Source organism: Myotis brandtii, unplaced genomic scaffold, assembly GCF_000412655.1.
Source record: "Myotis brandtii unplaced genomic scaffold, ASM41265v1 scaffold573, whole genome shotgun sequence".
Taxonomy (NCBI): Eukaryota; Metazoa; Chordata; class Mammalia; order Chiroptera; family Vespertilionidae; genus Myotis; species Myotis brandtii.
The window spans coordinates 332,529-348,814 of NW_005370145.1; the positions used below are offsets into that span (position 1 = coordinate 332,529).

The 16,286-nt window shown below is 54.0% G+C and overlaps 2 protein-coding genes across 6 annotated transcripts; both read left to right on the forward strand.

Moving 5' to 3' along the window:
• The first annotated feature begins 6 nt into the window (after positions 1-6).
• LOC102261831 lies at positions 7-2,578 on the forward strand. Of its 4 annotated transcripts, none has more exons than XR_001364526.1 (7): positions 7-503; positions 844-951; positions 1,099-1,161; positions 1,366-1,454; positions 1,551-1,802; positions 2,215-2,363; positions 2,489-2,578. XR_001364526.1 is itself a non-coding variant. In XM_014549900.1 (7 exons), exons 1-7 carry the CDS (start codon positions 22-24, stop codon positions 2,475-2,477), a joined length of 1,191 nt encoding a protein of 396 aa, XP_014405386.1. In that variant the 5' UTR covers positions 7-21; the 3' UTR covers positions 2,478-2,565. The 4 variants fall into 4 exon arrangements, 1 of the variants encoding a protein (XP_014405386.1); XR_001364525.1 differs by having other exon boundaries at positions 2,450-2,541; XR_001364527.1 differs by having other exon boundaries at positions 2,215-2,367; positions 2,450-2,527.
• A 543-nt stretch (positions 2,579-3,121) lies between these two features.
• ACAP1 (ArfGAP with coiled-coil, ankyrin repeat and PH domains 1) lies at positions 3,122-16,280 on the forward strand. Of its 2 annotated transcripts, XM_005878731.2 has the most exons (23): positions 3,122-3,540; positions 3,888-4,025; positions 4,533-4,590; positions 8,267-8,386; positions 8,613-8,666; positions 8,752-8,810; positions 9,041-9,224; positions 9,348-9,392; positions 9,505-9,600; positions 9,711-9,785; positions 10,115-10,224; positions 11,444-11,495; positions 11,591-11,691; positions 12,022-12,145; positions 12,241-12,452; positions 13,491-13,560; positions 13,685-13,779; positions 13,883-14,052; positions 14,634-14,806; positions 15,206-15,315; positions 15,396-15,506; positions 15,833-15,882; positions 16,159-16,280. In XM_005878731.2, exons 2-23 carry the CDS (start codon positions 3,973-3,975, stop codon positions 16,257-16,259), a joined length of 2,223 nt encoding a protein of 740 aa, XP_005878793.1. In that variant the 5' UTR covers positions 3,122-3,540; positions 3,888-3,972; the 3' UTR covers positions 16,260-16,280. The 2 variants fall into 2 exon arrangements, with proteins under 2 accessions (XP_005878793.1, XP_014405385.1); XM_014549899.1 differs by lacking the exon at positions 4,533-4,590.
• Positions 16,281-16,286: the final 6 nt, after the last annotated feature.

The window sequence follows — 16,286 nt, forward strand, 5'->3', positions numbered from 1 at the left end:
GAGTGGCCCCCTGGTGGGGCAATGGAAAAGCAGGAGTCTGGGGGGGCTGCTGGCAGCCTCACCCAGGAATCCCCTGGAGGGGCCACCAGGGAAGTGCCAGGAGGCATCACTGGAGTCGCGGCTGGCTCCGGGCTGCCCTCCGGAGTCGTCGTGCCGCAATGTTCTGGCCGCCCCGGAATAGTCCTTAGAAGCCTGGATTCTAGCCGTCGCTCCGGAGTGGTAGCGGCTCATGGTTCCAGGCCCAAGCAGCCTCCTGGGGAGGTTGTGGGCCACAGCCTTGCGTCTGGCACATACCCTGGCGGATTTAACGCCCCCATTCCTGGAACCTGTGCAGCCGGGACGTCTGACTTTGGGTCCCAGGGGTCTGGGGTGCACAACACGGAATGCAGTCTGCGTTCCGGTTCAACTTCTTTGCACCCCCACAAACCCTATGAGGATCTGCCCCATAACATCCTAAAAACCAGCAACCACACCTTGATACAGAAAACCCCCAGTGCGGACAGGTAAGGAGCCCAGCTTAGTTCGCAGGCAGCACGGAGCAAGGAGGGAGGTTAGGACACTGGAGGGGGCGGGGCCAGGAGGGAAGGGGCGGAGTCCTGGGAACTAGATGTGAGGGTAATGGAGTGGGAAATGTGAGGTTCCAAGCCTTCGGGAGAGCAGCAGGGACTCTCGCTACAGAGCACGTGATTGTCCTTAGGTGTGACCCTCACCCCTAGCCTCCTGCTTCTCTGGAACGGCAAGGGGGTAGAAGAAGTGTTTGAATGACTGAAAGAATTAGGGAGGACTGTGAGGAGGAGGTCACTAGGTTTCCTACCCCTTTTTTGTGTCCTTCCCCGACTGCAGGAAAAAGTCTCAACACTGGGATGAAATGAATATCATGACCACTTACCACCCTGCGGACAAGGACTACGGATTTATGAAGGTGGATGAGCCGAGCACTCCCTACCACAGGTGCGCTGAGCTTTCAGCCCTAATCCTTCAGCCCACACTCTCTTACCTATTCAAAGGAGGGGAGGGGGCGGAGAAGGCAGAGAGGCCTCAGGGACTGGATGCTACCTGATACCCTCCTCTCTGCCCTGCTTCCGCCCTCCTCTGCAGGCTGTCACCGCAGGCCAGTGACGAGCCCTCCCTCACAGTGACTCCGGAGGCGCTAAGGAAAAGGTGAGATGCTGCCAGAGATCAGTAGGGATGGGTGTCTTCCTCCTTCCACTCCTGAACTCTGGGATCTGAGCCAGTTCTACTTTTTGGTCCCCTAAACGGGAGGTTCTACCTTTCTCATCCAGCCAAGGCAAAGGTGGGGAGTCAACCAGCTGCCCCCATTGTCTTTTCACTTCAGTGCTCCCAACTGGATTCCCTCCCCTTCAGGTTTGCAACCATGGACAATTTCTACCCCAGGGTCCTTCAGCACCCTGATAACAGAAGCTCAGGGTCTTCAGACAACTTTTCCAAAACACGTGAGATGAGGGGTGGGGACTGCATGGAAAGGGGAGGCGGAGTGAACCTTGAGCGAGAGCATGGCAGGAAAGCTGAGCTCTTAAACTGGCCCACAGACTCCAGTGATTTTGAGAAGCACCGCAAGACACACTACAATGAAGGAAAGTTCCTCCAAGCTCAGAAAAACCAGCCCTCGGGTAATAACAAGAAGAGCAAAGCGGGTAGTGAAAGTTTGGGCAGTGGTGGTCGAGGTGTGATGCTGGGCCTAGAGTCCAGGCCTGTGGAGAGAGGCCGTGCAGGAGGACTGGCCAGAGGAGTCAAAGACAAGATTGGCCTGGTGACCAGGAACCACATCCAAGAAGCTGAGGGTTAGTAGCTATGGTGGGGCCCCTGGGACTCAAGGGAATTGTAGTCCAGAGCCTTCTTCCTCCCTGTGCAGGGATTGGCCAAGGGCCCTGCTGCCTGAGGGGGAGGTGATGCTGGGAGGTGACCCTAGGAGAGACAGAGGGGCAGTGAGGTAAGTTCCCCGTCAGGATAGTCCCCAGGAAAGTCTGGCTGATGAGGAAGAACAGAAAACCCAAGAGACCTGTGGGGGATGGAAAGGTCACTAATGTTTTTCTAAAATAGAAGGAGGTATAGAGGTGAGAGGAGAACCTGGGGCTTGAGCTCCTCCCCTCTGGTGGTGGGAGGGTCACAGTGGACACCTAGGGACCTGGATCCCCTCGATGGCCATAAGACTCAGATGAATGTGGGTGACTCCTCAGATTCCTCTACCTTCAGAAATCAGTCCCCAGCTCCGGCCATCATCGTGTCGGACAAGGAGGCTGATCTGCAGCGAAAGGAGTATTATAGCAAAGGAAGATACCTGAGGTGCTGTTCTCACCCGGAGCTTGAGGAGGACATGGAAGATGAGCAGCAGGACAGTGACAGTGGGTCCGGGTCAGCCTGGGGGGCGGGAGGACTGAGAACTAACAGACTGATGGGTGCCCCAACCCTGATCCGGGGATGCTTCCAGGTTCTACAAGCTTGCGCTGGGCGAGTGAGAATTCCATAGGAACTGAGGTCCGCTCGCTGGACCACAGGGGAAGCCCCCTTCGGGATCACAGGCCATCGAGAACGCCCTGACAGTGACAGGGACACCATTACAGCCTGGTGAGGACACCATGCCACTGGGCCTGGCTCTTGGCAAGCTCCCATCCCCCAACCCCCCACTCCCTTTAGGCCAGTAGATCTGCAACAGGTGCTAAGGCCCTAACCATCCTAGTGTGCAAGGCCCACATTGTACAGAGAGGGACCAGGACAACCACAAGTGGTTGGGACCCCCTCCAGCTTGACACCATCTGCTGGTCCCAAGCCTCCTCCCCACTTCTCTCTGCCACCTACCCCACTCCGGGTACTTCCCTGTTTTCCAAAGAAGTGGGTCCCAAGCAGTGTTTGGCTACTATCAGTGTCTGGCATCCAAGGGGCTGAACTGCCCAAGCCCACAAAGCTCAGAGAGGAAAACTAGAAGCAACCCAAACTCCTCAAACCAAAAGGAGCGCAGATATGAGCCTGGGCAGGGGCAAGTGGCTGCCTGCACTGGCCAGGGCAGGAGAGGGGCTCAGGGTAGGTTCTAGGGAGTCGGAGGGGTCACATGAGCCCGATCTGCTGTAAGAAAACCACTCACCCAACCCTCCTCTCTCCAGATGCATCCCTTCGGCTTTGATGGACTCAGGAGGGGAAGCCACACAATAGAAAATGTAGCCAGCTGGAGATGGGGAGGGGCCAGCCTTCCCCTGCCCTCACCACCCAAGGGGTGGAAAATAAAGAGAAGAAGAGCAGCAGTCTTGGTGCTGTGAATTGGGGGCCCAGGCGGACCTGCTCAGTCACTGAAGAGAGGAGAGGAGGGAGGGAAATTCACACACAGGAAACCACCATGAGCAGCCAGAGCCGAGAAGAAAGCTCGGAGTAGTCGGGGGACTGGGGTCCAGAAGGTCTTGGGAGTCTGAGAAGGCCCAGCTGCAGCAGGATGACAGTGATTGGTGTGCTTCAGTCAACATAAATTCACGAGTATCATCTTTAATTCTTACAACCCTGGAGGCAGGGGTTGCCATCCCCATCTTCCAGGTGAGGAAACTGAGGAATCAGAGAGCTTGCTCAAGGTCATGCACCCTGTAAGTGGCCAAAAGATTTGAACCTATACCTGCCAGGCTCTCAAAACTCAGCCACTAAAGGAGAAAGAAGCAGAGACCTGACCCAGTAGGAAGGTGACAGCATATCTCTGAGGGCGGGGCTGTGGCTTCTCTGATCTCAGGCCCCTCTCCTCCGTCCAGGCCCCGCCTCTGCCCCTCCCAGCACTGCCTGGAAGTGTGGGGTGAGAGCTCCTCCTAGGACACCCCTTCCCCTTGGGGGACGAATTATCACCCCTCCCAGGCTCTACCCAGGAGAGAACGCTTTTCTCCTTCCTCATCCAGGCCCCTCTGGGGGCAGGGAGTGCCTCCACTTGCATCCCCACCCGCCTGGCCCCAGAATCCATTGGCCTGAAGTGATCAAGCTGAGATGACAGTCAAACTGGATTTCGAGGAGTGTCTTAAGGACTCACCCCGCTTCCGGTAAGTGTGCACAGGTCTGGGGGGTAGAGGAGGGGCGGCCCGACACCCCATACACACACACACACACACACACACACACCCTTCCCCAGGCCAGATGTCCTAGCAGGGAATAGGTCTCAAAGGGACAAGATCAAGCGTGTGGGCCAAAGTAGTACCTCTGCTACCAAACCCAGAGGTCTCTCACCCCCAGAGCTGGCATTCCATCATCCTTTCTCTCACTGGGACCCCTGCCCCTCCCCCAGCACCTGCTGTGGGCGGCTAGCAACTTCCTGCCCTTACCACATCCACCCTCCTTCTACCCTTCCTGCTCTGGCCTGGGCCATAGTAGCTCCTACACTGTGGGGTGAGCAAGCTAAAGAGGGCTGGTGGGTGGGCCTTCTTAACCCACCAGCTTTTTCTGTCTGCACCCTCCACTCTCTAACCCCAACCCCTGACCTGGCCTTGCCAAGGTGGACAGACTACACGGACCCAAGCTCTGTTCCCCTGACACCACCCCTCCTTTCCCAGAGCCTCTGTTGAGCTGGTGGAAGCTGAAGTGTCGGAATTGGAGACCCGACTGGAAAAGGTGACTCAGGGTCCGACTTTAAAATGAAGAGGGTGGGACCAGGAAGAACGTTAGAGGCAGAGAATGAGTCCCAGGGATTATTGAGTGCTAATCACGTGGGATAGATATTTAGGGGCAACAGAGAAGCAAAAAGGTAGTTCTATACCCTCAAGGAGCTCGGGATCTTGGGGGGAAAAGTCTCACTTGTGGACTTACCCTGTCAGCTCTCGAGCCCTGCCTTATACCAGCCCCGGGCTGTTGGGTAGAGCAAGACTCTTCTGCCTCAGAGCCCGCAGACAGACTGGAGGACAAACCAGCGAAACATTCAAACACATTATAGTAAGGCCTTCCCTGGCCACCTTTATAGAACAGCCCATGCATGTGCAGGTACAAGTACATATACTCCCCTCCTCTGAGTGGCTTTGTTTTTCTCTATAGCATTTAGCTCAATCTGACATTATGTATTTCCCTGCTGTTTTAGGTTTCTGTTGCTGTATAATCAATTGTTATAAATTTAGTGACTTTTTAAAAAAATATATTTTTATTGATTTTTTACAGAGAGGAAGGGAGAGGTATAGAGAGTTAGAAACATCCATGAGAGAGAAACATTGATCAGCTGCCTCCTGCACACCCCCTACTGGGGATGTGCCCGCAACCCAGGTACATGCCCTTGACCGGGATCGAACCTGGGACCCTTCAGTGCGCAGGCCGACGCTCTATCCACTGAGCCAAACCGGTTAGGGCCAAATTTAATACATATTTTTTATCATAGTTTTGGTGGATCAAGAGTCAGGAAGCTCAGCTGACCCTCTGCTCAGGGTCTCGCAGGCTGCAGTCTCTTCTGAGGCTCAGGCTTTTCTTCCAAGCTCGCAGGTTTGGGGACTGAGGCCCTCAAGTCCTAGGAGCCACTAAGTCCCCGTCCATGTGGCCCTGTCCACAGGCAGTTTACTTCATAGCAGCTCATTTCTTCAAGGCCAGCAGGCGAGTCTCCCTTGTGTGAGCTGGCAAGATAGTGCCAATTTATATCACCCCTAGGGGCGAGCCCATCACCTCTGCCATGTGGTGTAACCTAATCACGGGACCGTCCCATCGTGTTTGCCATAGTCTACCGGTTAGAAGCAAGTCCCAGGTCTCTCTCACACTCAAGGGGTAGAGATCATGCAAGGGTGGGAATCACTGGGGGTCACCCTGGCATGTGTCTGTCATGCTATTTTTGCTGATTTTTTTTATTTTCTTCACTGGAATTCTAAATATCGTGAGGGACCTTTATGTTTTGTTTTTGCTCAGTCACCGGTGCCTCTACCATGGCCTGAAGGTTAGTGGATGACCAACTAATATAATATACATATATTTTAAAATGAAACCTTTTATTTGAGTAAATGATACATTCACAAGAAGTTGCAAAAACAGTACAGGGAAGTCCCACAAACCCACTACCCAGCTGCCCCCAATGGCGGCATCTTACATAACTGTGGTGTACTAACTGTGGTGTACTGCCAAAACCAGGAAATTGCAATGAACTGTCTACAGGTCTTACATGGATTTCACCTGTTTTGCATATACTCTTAAAAAAACTTTGTGTATAATTCAATGACACTTTATCATGTGTATAGATTCTTTTTCTCAATATATTTTTTATTATTGATAATATTACAGATATCTCCTATTATTCCCCCCTATGCTCCCCTCTGTATAGATTCTTATAACCAGCATCACACACAAAATACAAAACTCCTATCACCACAAGGGAACTCTTTTGTATTAAGCTTTGTAATGATACCCTCCCTGCCCCCTTCTCTAATCCATGATGACCACTCATCTGGCCTCTGTCTCTAGACTTCTGTCATTTCTAGAATGTTATATTAGTGGAATCATACCTTATGTGACCTTTCAAGATTGACTTTTTTTCCGCCACTTAGAATAATGTCCTTGAAGTTTATTCAAGTTGTTGCGTATCAGTAGTACCAGTAGTTCATTATCAATAGTTCATCTACGAATAGTTTATTCCTTTGCATTGTGTGTACCATTCTATTGTATGGATGTACCAATTTGTCACTAGTTCAGTCTTACGAAAGTTTCTTACTCAAATATGTGAGGGAGAGAGGTGGATAAGGAAAAAAACTGAACACTCAGTCCCCCAGCTCCACACAATGGGTTTTTGTCGCTTGTCACAGACACCCCATGGGGACATCTGATAAGGTTTGATCATGACATTTCCTGACCATTACTGATCCTGCTAGCCACCTTAGGCTACATTTCCCTGAGGCCTTCGCTAGCTCTAAAAAGTGTCTTCCAGTTCAACAAAAGTTCACTGGGAGATCAACCAAAGGACTTGTATGCATGCATATAAGCCTAACCAATGGACACAGACACCAGGGGGGTGAGGGCATGAGTTGGGGGGGAGGAGGGGGCAATGGGGGATAAGGACACATACTAGTATATAATACCTTAATCAATAAAGAAAAAAAAAGTTCACTGGGATGAGTTGACAGGCTCCCCAGTCACTTGCTCTATCCCAGATACAGTGACTCAGACCAGAGCCAAGTGGCGTCACCTCAGGGCCAGTGCAGCTCCTGCAGGGAACAAGGCCCAGGGGTCAGGAGACCTCACTTTGGCTTCGGACTCGGCTACCTGGCTCACCTAGTGAGACCCTCCTTGGGCTAGTCTCTTGTCCCCTTGTTTATCAAGCCTCCTTGTCTGTCAATGGGACCAGAGAGAAGGGGCCTAGGAGCCCCCTAGCATGCCATCCTCGTCCTGACCCTCTGGCTGGCCGACTGATCAATTTCTATTTATGAGGGAATGTTCAATAAGCATAGAATGGGACAAGTCCAGACAGTTCGTGCTGCAGAGCAGTGGTTCCCAGTGTGGGGCACAGGTCCCACGGGGGGGGGGGGAAATTTGATTTTTAAGGGGGGCAATTCGAGAATGAGTTATTAACAGTGAATTTTTTTGGCATTTCTTATGGTTCTATAAATATATATGGTGACATACTTATGCATTTCATTCTCTATTATATGTTTTGAAACTTTATTTGCTGTTTTTTTCTATCACTTTATATTATTATTATTATTTTAACAATTTCTTAGTGATTTCTTCAGCCGTACTTCAACTGTCCTTTCATTCTTTTATTTTTCTCTTTCATGGATGCCATGTTCTTTGGGAGCTTGTTTAGACGAAGTTAATGGCCTTTTAGGCTTCCTCCACGTGAATAGGAGTTCACTTTTTGAATAATAAGAATTCTATGTCACGGGGGGGGGGGGCATCAGGATTTTAGAGATGCTTAGGTGGGGCATGGCCAAAAGCAGGGTGGGAGCCACTGCTGTGGAATTCACGCCGATTGGGTAGAGCATTCATCCTGTGAGCCAGACAGTGCCTGAGGATGGAGTTTCTGGGGAGCTCTGAATCCAAGCAGTTGCGGAGAGACATTTTGGAGGTGAAGCTGACAATGGCTTTGGTGACAGGCTGGGAGGAGTTTTGTTCCAGGCACAGAGCAGTGGGAGCAAAGCAACAGAGATGAGAAAGCACCAGGTCTGTGTTAGGAACTGTGAGAGCTGGACTGGGCTACAGAGAAGTTTAGGCAAGGTTGTGAGGGAGGGTCACAGCCCAGGCGAAGGGGAGAGGAAGTGGACAGGGGTGGGGGTTGCTACCGACTCCAGTGGCGCATGGCACGACTCCCTTTTGCCCTGTTGCTCCCTAGCTCCTCAAGCTTGGCAATGGCCTCCTGGAAAGTGGGCGCCATTACGTTGCGGCTGGCCGTGCCTTCGTTGTCGGCATTTGTGACCTGGCCCGCCTGGGTCCACCAGAGCCCATGATGGCGGTATGTGTAGGGCTCGAACCAGAGTGGGATGGGGTCTGAGATGAGAGATCCTGTGGAAGCTGCGGGAGGGTTGGTCTGGGGTCTGCAGGTCCCAGGCCAGAGCAGGGCTGGTGCTGCCACCTGAGACAGCCATTAGGCTGGTCTAAAAATGGGAGGGTAAGGGCCCGACCCTACCCTCGCCCCCATGCCTGCTACTCTCTCTCTGTCTCTGCCTCTTCTTGCCTAGGAGTGTCTGGACAAATTCACTGAGAGCCTGAACCACAAGCTGGACAGCCATGCGGTGAGTGGGGGTAAGTAGGGCAGGTGGGGAGAGCAGGGTTGTCTGTAGCCCTGACCTTTACCTTCCAATTTCCGCTTCCCCTCAGGAGCTTCTAGATGCCACCCAGCACACGCTGCAGCAGCAAATCCAAGCCTTGGTCAAGGAGTGAGTGTTGGGAGGGAAACCAGTTCTCCAGCCCATTCCCACAGGAGCCTCCCTGAATGAGGCAGAGACTGAGGGTTTCTGGTGACCTGCTTGCTACCCCCCATCCCAAGAACCCCCTTGGAGTTCTGACTGTACAGAGGCTGACTGACAGCTATGAGTGGGCCTGCTCTGGGGACTGCTCTGCAGGGGCAGGTGGATGTGTCTGTGATGCTTTGTATCCCCCACCCCAGAGGTCTCCGGGGTTTCCGAGAGGCTCGCCGGGATTTCTGGCGAGGTGCTGAAAGCCTGGAGACTGCTCTCACCCACAATGCGGAGGTCCCCAGGCGCCGGGCCCAGGAGGCAGAAGAGGCAGGAGCTGCTTTGAAGACTGCTCGAGCCGGGTACCGGGGACGGGCACTGGATTATGCCCTGCAGGTGCCTGTCCCCCCTCTTGGAGTACCAGGGCCTCAGCCACCTGAAGGCTAGAGAGTCCCTGGGGTGCATTGGGAGGGCGCCCTATCTTTTCAAGACTGACCTGACGTGTTTTTGGGCCCTCAGATCAATGTGATTGAGGACAAGAGGAAGTTTGACATCATGGAATTTGTGAGTTGCAAGGGCAAGGTGGGGAGGAGCCTGCTGATGGAGAACAGGAGGGAAGAGGGAAATACTGAGGGCTCCTTCCTCAGCCCTGCCCCCCCCACCACCTTGACCCCAGGCACTGCGTTTGGTGGAAGCCCAGGCTACACATTTCCAGCAGGGCCACGAGGAGCTGAGCCGGCTGGCCCAGTATCGCAAGGAGCTGGGTGCCCAGGTAGGGCCCCATGGAACAGGCAGATGGGATGGGGTAGTGGGCTCTGAGATGACTTCCCTGGCCTGGTTGGGGGAGGCTCAGGCCATCTGAGATGTCCCTTCTATGCCCAGTTGCACCAGCTGGTCTTGAATTCAGCTCGACAGAAGAGGGACATGGAGCAAAGACATGTGCTGCTGAAACAAAAGGTGAGGGCTGGGCCCAGCCGGTGTGGCTCAGTGGTTGAGCATCGATCCATGAACAAAGAGATCATGGTTCTATTCCTAGTCAGGGCGGGCACATGCCCGGGTTTTGGGCTCTATTCCCAGTAGGGGGCGTGTAAGAGGCAGCCAATCTGATTCTCTCTCATCATTGATGTTTCTATCTGCCTCTCCCTTCCTCTCGCTGAAGTCAATAATAAAAATAAATAAATAAATAAGTAAATAGGTGAGGGCTGGGACTGCTGGAGGGAGGCAGATGGGCATAGGGCCTTGCTCTCTGCTCACAAAGTTGCCTTTTGACCTTTCTGTGCCCTCAGGAGCTGGGTGGGGAGGAGCCAGAGCCAAGCCTCAAGGAGGGGCCTGGTGGCCTGGTCATGGAAGGACATCTCTTCAAAAGGGCCAGCAACGCATTTAAGACCTGGAGCAGGTGAGGAGAGGACACTCCAATCAGCCAAACCCATCCGGGATTACAGTTTTTTTTTCAATGTTTAAAATTGATTTCAGAGAGGAAGGGAGGGGGAGAGAGAGACAGAAACATCAATGATGAGAGAGAATCACTGATTGGCTGCCTCCTGCACTCCCCACACTAGGGATTGAGCCTGCAACCCGGGCATGTGCCCTGACCAGGAATCAAATTACGACCTCCTGGTTCATAGATGGATGCTCAACCACTGAGCCACGCTGGCCAGGCCCATTCAATATTGTTTGAGTGGTTGTAGTATGCTAAGCACAGCAAGGAAAAAGACAAAAACCCCTGCCTTCAGAAAGTTTCTATCCCATCAGCAAAGACAGACAATAATACAATAACTAAGGAGATGTTATATTCATATCTATTATGTTAGAAGGTAAGAGTGCCAGAGGAGAGAAATTATGAAGTAAGGGATGTGGATAGCTGAGGAGGGGTTGTGGTTTTAATAGAGTGGTCAGCGTAGGCCTCGTGAGAAGGTGACCTCTGAGTGAAGACTCGAGGACTTCTGGGGGAAGAACGTTCTAGGCAGGAGGGGGAGCCAGCACCAAGGCCCTGAGAAACCTGGCGTGTGGGAGGAACAGAGAGGAGGCCATCGGTGTGATGAGAGGAAGGAAGGAGGAAGTGGTAGGAGACGACGTTGGAATTAATAGGGATGTAAATTATGACAGGGCCTTGTCGGCTTCTCTAGGGACTTGGGCTCAACTCTGAGGGAAATGGGGAGCCATTGCAGGGTGCAGAACAGGATGGTGGTCTGCTCTGACTCAACTCCTTCCCCTTCGAGGGCCACTGCCAGCCCATGTGGGATCTTTGTGCAAATCAGATCCTATAGGGGCTTCTTCCCCAAGACACTGAGCCCTTTTCCCAAGATACTGCCATCTATCAACAACAACAAAAAGTTGTAGCAATAGACCTATTTTGTTAGAAAAAGCATCTTACTGTCATCTGCTGTAAAGTTGACTTCATAAATATATCAAATCCAGTTGTCCAAGATGTGATGGGTGCCCCTTAGACAGTCTACGCAACTGTCCCCCTCCTCTGGAACATCTCCTGGGACAGTCCGCCCAGGCCTCTCCTATCAGCAAGATCCTTATGGGGCAAAGGATACAGACTCTGCTGTCCCTGTCCCAGCCTCATCCTGATGCTGCCCTCGTCCAAACTCTACCTTCCCCTCCTGCAGACGCTGGTTTACTATTCAGAGTAACCAACTGGTTTATCAGAAGAAGTACAAGGTGGGTAGCCCGGGTGCTGGAGGCCTGGGCCCAGGGAGACTCAGCCCCGGCTTCCTCTGGCTGGACATCTGGCCCTTCTCACCTTCCCCTGCCAGGACCCCGTGACTGTGGTGGTCGACGACCTTCGTCTCTGCACAGTGAAGCTCTGCCCCGACTCCGAAAGGCGGTTCTGCTTTGAGGTGGTATCTCCTAGCAAGTGAGTAGAGCCCCCAGAGGTGATGCTCTAAAAGCTCTAAATCGTTACCAGCTGGAAAGGTAGGGTCCATCACCCAGGCTCCCCTGGAGCAGAGGCTGGAGGCCGCCATGCAGCCCCAGGCACTAACCCTTTGGTGGCTGGATGGTGGGGCAGCCTGGGGGAAGGGTATAGGGGGATGGGGGATATTGAGAAGGACATAACCTATTGGTGCAGAAATATTTCCGTCTGATTGGTACCAGCTAAAGACTAGCTGAATGTCAGCCTGCCCATCTGCCACATGCTCTCCAGGCCTCAGACCCCTCCTTGCTCTCTGTCCCCTTTCCTGCCCAGGTCCTGCTTCCTGCAGGCTGACTCAGAGCGCCTCCTACAGCTGTGGGTCAGTGCTGTGCAGAGCAGCATTGCCACGGCCTTCAGCCAGTCTCGCCTTGATGACAGTCCCCGGGGTTCAGGCCAGGTACCTTAACGTGGGGGTCCGGCGCCAGGTTGCCCAGGGAGATGGGATATCCCTTCCCCGACCCCATGGCCACTCTTTCTTCCCATCTGCCCCAGGGCTCAGGACACCTGGTCATGGGATCTGCTGCCACACTGGGCCCCGGCGGGACGACCAGGGGAAGGGAGCCTGGCGGAGTGGGGCATGTGGCAGCCCAGGTGCAGAGCGTGGATGGCAATGCCCAGTGTTGCGACTGCCGGGAACCAGCCCCTGAATGGGCCAGCATCAACCTTGGCGTCACCCTCTGCATTCAGTGCTCCGGCATCCACAGGTCCCTCCCCAAAGCCCCAAGCACGGGCCCCGTTCCTTCTGGCTGCTGGGGGAACCAAGATAGAGCCCATCACAAGGCTCTTCCTTCCTCACCCTGCCCTGGCTTCCTTTCTTAGATTCTGGCTGTCACTGGGCACAAGCCTGGGCTGAGCCTGTGGGGCACCAGGTGGATCCAGGGGGGCCCAGCCTCTCGGTCTAATCAGCGACAGGGGACCCACAGTAGTTTATTGGTTTGCCTGGAGGAGGTGTGGGGTCAGGACTGCTGAGGATGGGTGAGCCAGTGAAGAGCAGAGAGAGAAGAGGTGTGAGGCCTTAGCAAGTCTATACAGCCCTCACCCCGAGTCAGTCTGGTAGAAGGATGGCAAGAAAGAGTTGTCTAGGCCTGTGGTCAGCAAACTGCGGCTTTCGAGCCACATGCGGCTCTTTGGCCCCTTGAGTGTGGCTCTTCCACAAAATACCACGTGCGGGCGCGCACGTACAGTGCGATTGAAACTTCGTGGCCCATGCGCAGAAGTCGGTTCTCGGCCTGGGCGAGTCTATTTTGAAGAAGTGGCGTTAGAAGAAGTGGGGGTACATTCGCTGAGGTCGACCCCTCAGATTGAGGACGTTTTTAGCAAAGGCCAGCTTAGGAGTACCCTAATTAAGTTAATAACAATGTACCTACCTATATAGTTTAAGTTTAAAAAATGTGGCTCTCAAAAGAAATTTCAATCGTTGTACTGTTGATATTTGGCTCTGTTGACTAATGAGTTTGTGGTGTCTGTGTGTAGGCCAAAGCGCCAAGAGTGAAGGGAGGTGGACAGAGAGGATGAGGCCCTTAAAATGAAATGTAGGAGAAGTGAGAAGAGGGGATGTGAATAGGCAGGATCCTGCCAGATGCAGGTCAAGGCTACAGGGCCCCAGCTGCCCTGCTGCCTCCTGGCCTAGGGCCTCTGCATGGCCCCCCATGCAAGACCTTGTCTCCAAGTCTTTTTAGGACCAGCAGTTGCTCCCACAGCTGCTGCCCACATAGGGCCTGACTTCCACTCTGGCCCTCCAGGAGCCTGGGAGTTCATTTCTCCAAAGTCCGGTCTCTGACACTTGACTCATGGGAGCCGGAACTAGTGAAGGTGATTTGGGGGTGTTATGAGGAGTGTGGGGGTCGGATGGGTTGAGGGCAGGGCTGTAGAGCCCGAGGGCTCAGACTCTCCCCGCTCCCTACCTGATTGTCTGCCTCTGCCTCGGCACCTGAAGCTTATGTGCGAGCTGGGAAATGTCGTCATCAACCAGATCTACGAGGCCCGTGTGGAGGCCATGGCAGTGAAGAAGCCAGGGCCCAGCTGCTCCCGGTGAGGCTGGCGGGAGGGGCTGGGCTGCCCTCTTTGCAGGGAGGGAGGAGGGTCTGGAATGAGAGGAGGGAAGACTGTCTCCTTCTCCTCCTCACCCCTTCAGGCAGGAGAAAGAGGCCTGGATTCATGCCAAATACGTGGAGAAGAAGTTCCTGACCAAGCTTCCTGAGATTCGAGGGCGAAGAGGTGGCCGGGGGCCTCCGAGGGGGCAGCCTCCTGTGCCCCCAAAGCCTTCCCTTAAGCCCCAGCCAGGGAGCTGCAGATCCAAGTCAGGTATAGGGTTGGTTGGGCAATCATTGAGCACCTGCTGTGTGCTCAGCACGGGGCCACACCTGGTGGGGAGGTTCAGGGTCTGAGGCCCAGGCCTTCCCTTTGTGAGTGCTGAGGAGCCGGACCACATCAGCACTGGTTTTAGAAGGTAAGAGGTCTAGGGTTTATAGTGAAGAATAGAAAGGAGCATGGGGCTGGGCGTAGGCAGGGAGGGCTATGTAAGGGAGTCAACAGCGTGAGAAAAGTCAGCAGTGAGAATGAGCTAGGGTCTCCAAAGGCCTGGGAAGGCAGGTGTGAGTTTGGCTGGAGCAGAGGGAGCCAAGAGAGTTGAGGCGAATCTTCAGTGAGTCAACTCACCCACAACATCCCAGCCAGTCAGGGTGGTTGGACAGGAAGAGGTGGGTGATGCTTTCTAGCCCGAGGGACGCCACACACATACACACTCACATACACCTCCACTTCCCACCAATCCCCAGAATCTTGAAGGCCTCCCCACAGTTGAGCAGTGACCTACCCCATTACAGCATCAGGGGACTTTGCTGAGGGTTTTCTTCCCAGACTCAAAGCTGATTCCCCCTAAACAGAGCCACCCCCTGATAACCTGGGCAGCCTGCACCCTGGGGCCCTGCTGTTTCGAGCTGCTGGGCATCCTCCATCCCTCCCCACCATGGCTGATGCCCTCGCCCATGGAGCTGATGTCAACTGGGTCAACACGGGTCAGGAGAACGCCACGCCACTGATCCAAGCCACAGCTGCTGTGAGGGTCCCGCCAACCTCCCCACTCCACCCTCCGTCACCTTCTCTTCTTCCCTACTCCTGACTTTCTTACCCCACCCCACCTCATAGCGAGTGATAACCAATAAAGACTGTTTGCTAAGAGTGATTTGGAGGTAAACAACCTGAGTTGGAATCCAGGCTCTCCCCACTTACCAGTACAGTTATGAACCTCTCTGTGAACTAGGGATCCCGTACCTCACTAGGTTGTACTGTGGATGTAATGTATTGATACATGTAAAGAGCTAGAGCCGAGCCTGACACTTAGTGGTACCCCTAAACCCCTGACCCCACACCACACCCTGCCCTCTGAACTGTATGAATCTTTAAATCTGCCTCTAAAGATGCCACCCTCTCTCCCTTTCTCTGCTTCTCAATGCAGAATTCTCTTCTGGCCTGTGAGTTTCTCCTCCAGAATGGGGCGAACGTGAACCAAGCAGACAGCCGCGGCCGAGGCCCACTCCACCACGCAACCATCCTTGGCCACACTGGGTAGCAGACAGCGATGATGGCCTTGGGGAGGAAGGTTCCGGATGGGAGGAGCTGCTGCTAAACCGGGCTCTCCTCTCTAGACTGGCCTGCCTGTTCCTGAAACGGGGAGCTGACCTGGGAGCTCAGGACTCTGAAGGCAGGGACCCTCTGACCATCGCCATGGAAACAGCCAATGCCGACATCGTCACCCTGTGAGGATGCCTGAAGGGGCAGGACTAGCACCTTTCACATGGGAGTGGCTAAGTCCCAGACCTCAACGCCAGAGATGCCTGGGGAGGGGAGTGGCAGCAGACAGGATGCTCCCAAGTGTTGATTGGAAACGGAGTAGCAAGGGTGTGGGCAGGGTCCAAGGATGGTGAGCTCATCCTGAGAGTCAGTATTTGTCAACATTGCTGTCAGGCATCTTTTAAGGACTAGACCCTGGGCAAACAGATGAATAAACAACCCAGCTCAATGGATGGGAAGTTGGGGGTGGGGGGAAGGACTGTCGTTCATTCTTTAATTCTCTCCTCCTTAGGCTTCGATTGGCAAAGATGAGAGAGGCAGAAGCTGCCCAGGGCCAGGCAGGTAAAGTACCCCCCAGCCCAGCCCCATCAGGCTCTTCATCTAACTCTGGGCTTCTGGCCCCTGGTGACCAGCTTCATTGATTACGTCTATTATTCAACAAATCTGTGTTGGGCGTATGGGACACACCAGGCCTCAAAACAGAGAAAAAAAGGCAAGAGTTGTGCCCTGTTGGCTCAGGTGTTTCCTCCAGCCACGCTCGCCCCACCGTCCCCAGCATAAGCTCCTGAGCTGGGGGCCCAGCCTTCGGGGCTCCCAACCCTCCCTCCCTCCCCCCAGGAGATGAGACGTATCTGGACATCTTCCGAGACTTCTCACTGATGGCATCCGACGACCCCGAGAAGCTGAGCCGGCGGGCCCAGGACCTCCACACGCTCTGAGGCCAGGCCGTGGAGGGCCTGGGAGCC

What these genes read in the sequence shown, in the direction of transcription:
- LOC102261831 (XM_014549900.1), top strand. Translation starts at nt 22, where the DNA reads ATGGAAAAGCAGGAGTCTGGGGGGGCTGCTGGCAGCCTCACCCAGGAA. An exon ending in AAAACCCCCAGTGCGGACAG is followed by an intron (nt 504 to 843) that starts GTAAGGAGCCCA and finishes CCCCGACTGCAG; the next exon opens with GAAAAAGTCTCAACACTGGG. An exon ending in CCGGAGGCGCTAAGGAAAAG is followed by an intron (nt 1,162 to 1,365) that starts GTGAGATGCTGC and finishes CCTCCCCTTCAG; the next exon opens with GTTTGCAACCATGGACAATT.
- ACAP1 (XM_005878731.2), top strand. Translation starts at nt 3,973, where the DNA reads ATGACAGTCAAACTGGATTTCGAGGAGTGTCTTAAGGACTCACCCCGC. An exon ending in GCAAGGAGCTGGGTGCCCAG is followed by an intron (nt 9,601 to 9,710) that starts GTAGGGCCCCAT and finishes TTCTATGCCCAG; the next exon opens with TTGCACCAGCTGGTCTTGAA. An exon ending in TGATCCAAGCCACAGCTGCT is followed by an intron (nt 14,807 to 15,205) that starts GTGAGGGTCCCG and finishes TTCTCAATGCAG; the next exon opens with AATTCTCTTCTGGCCTGTGA.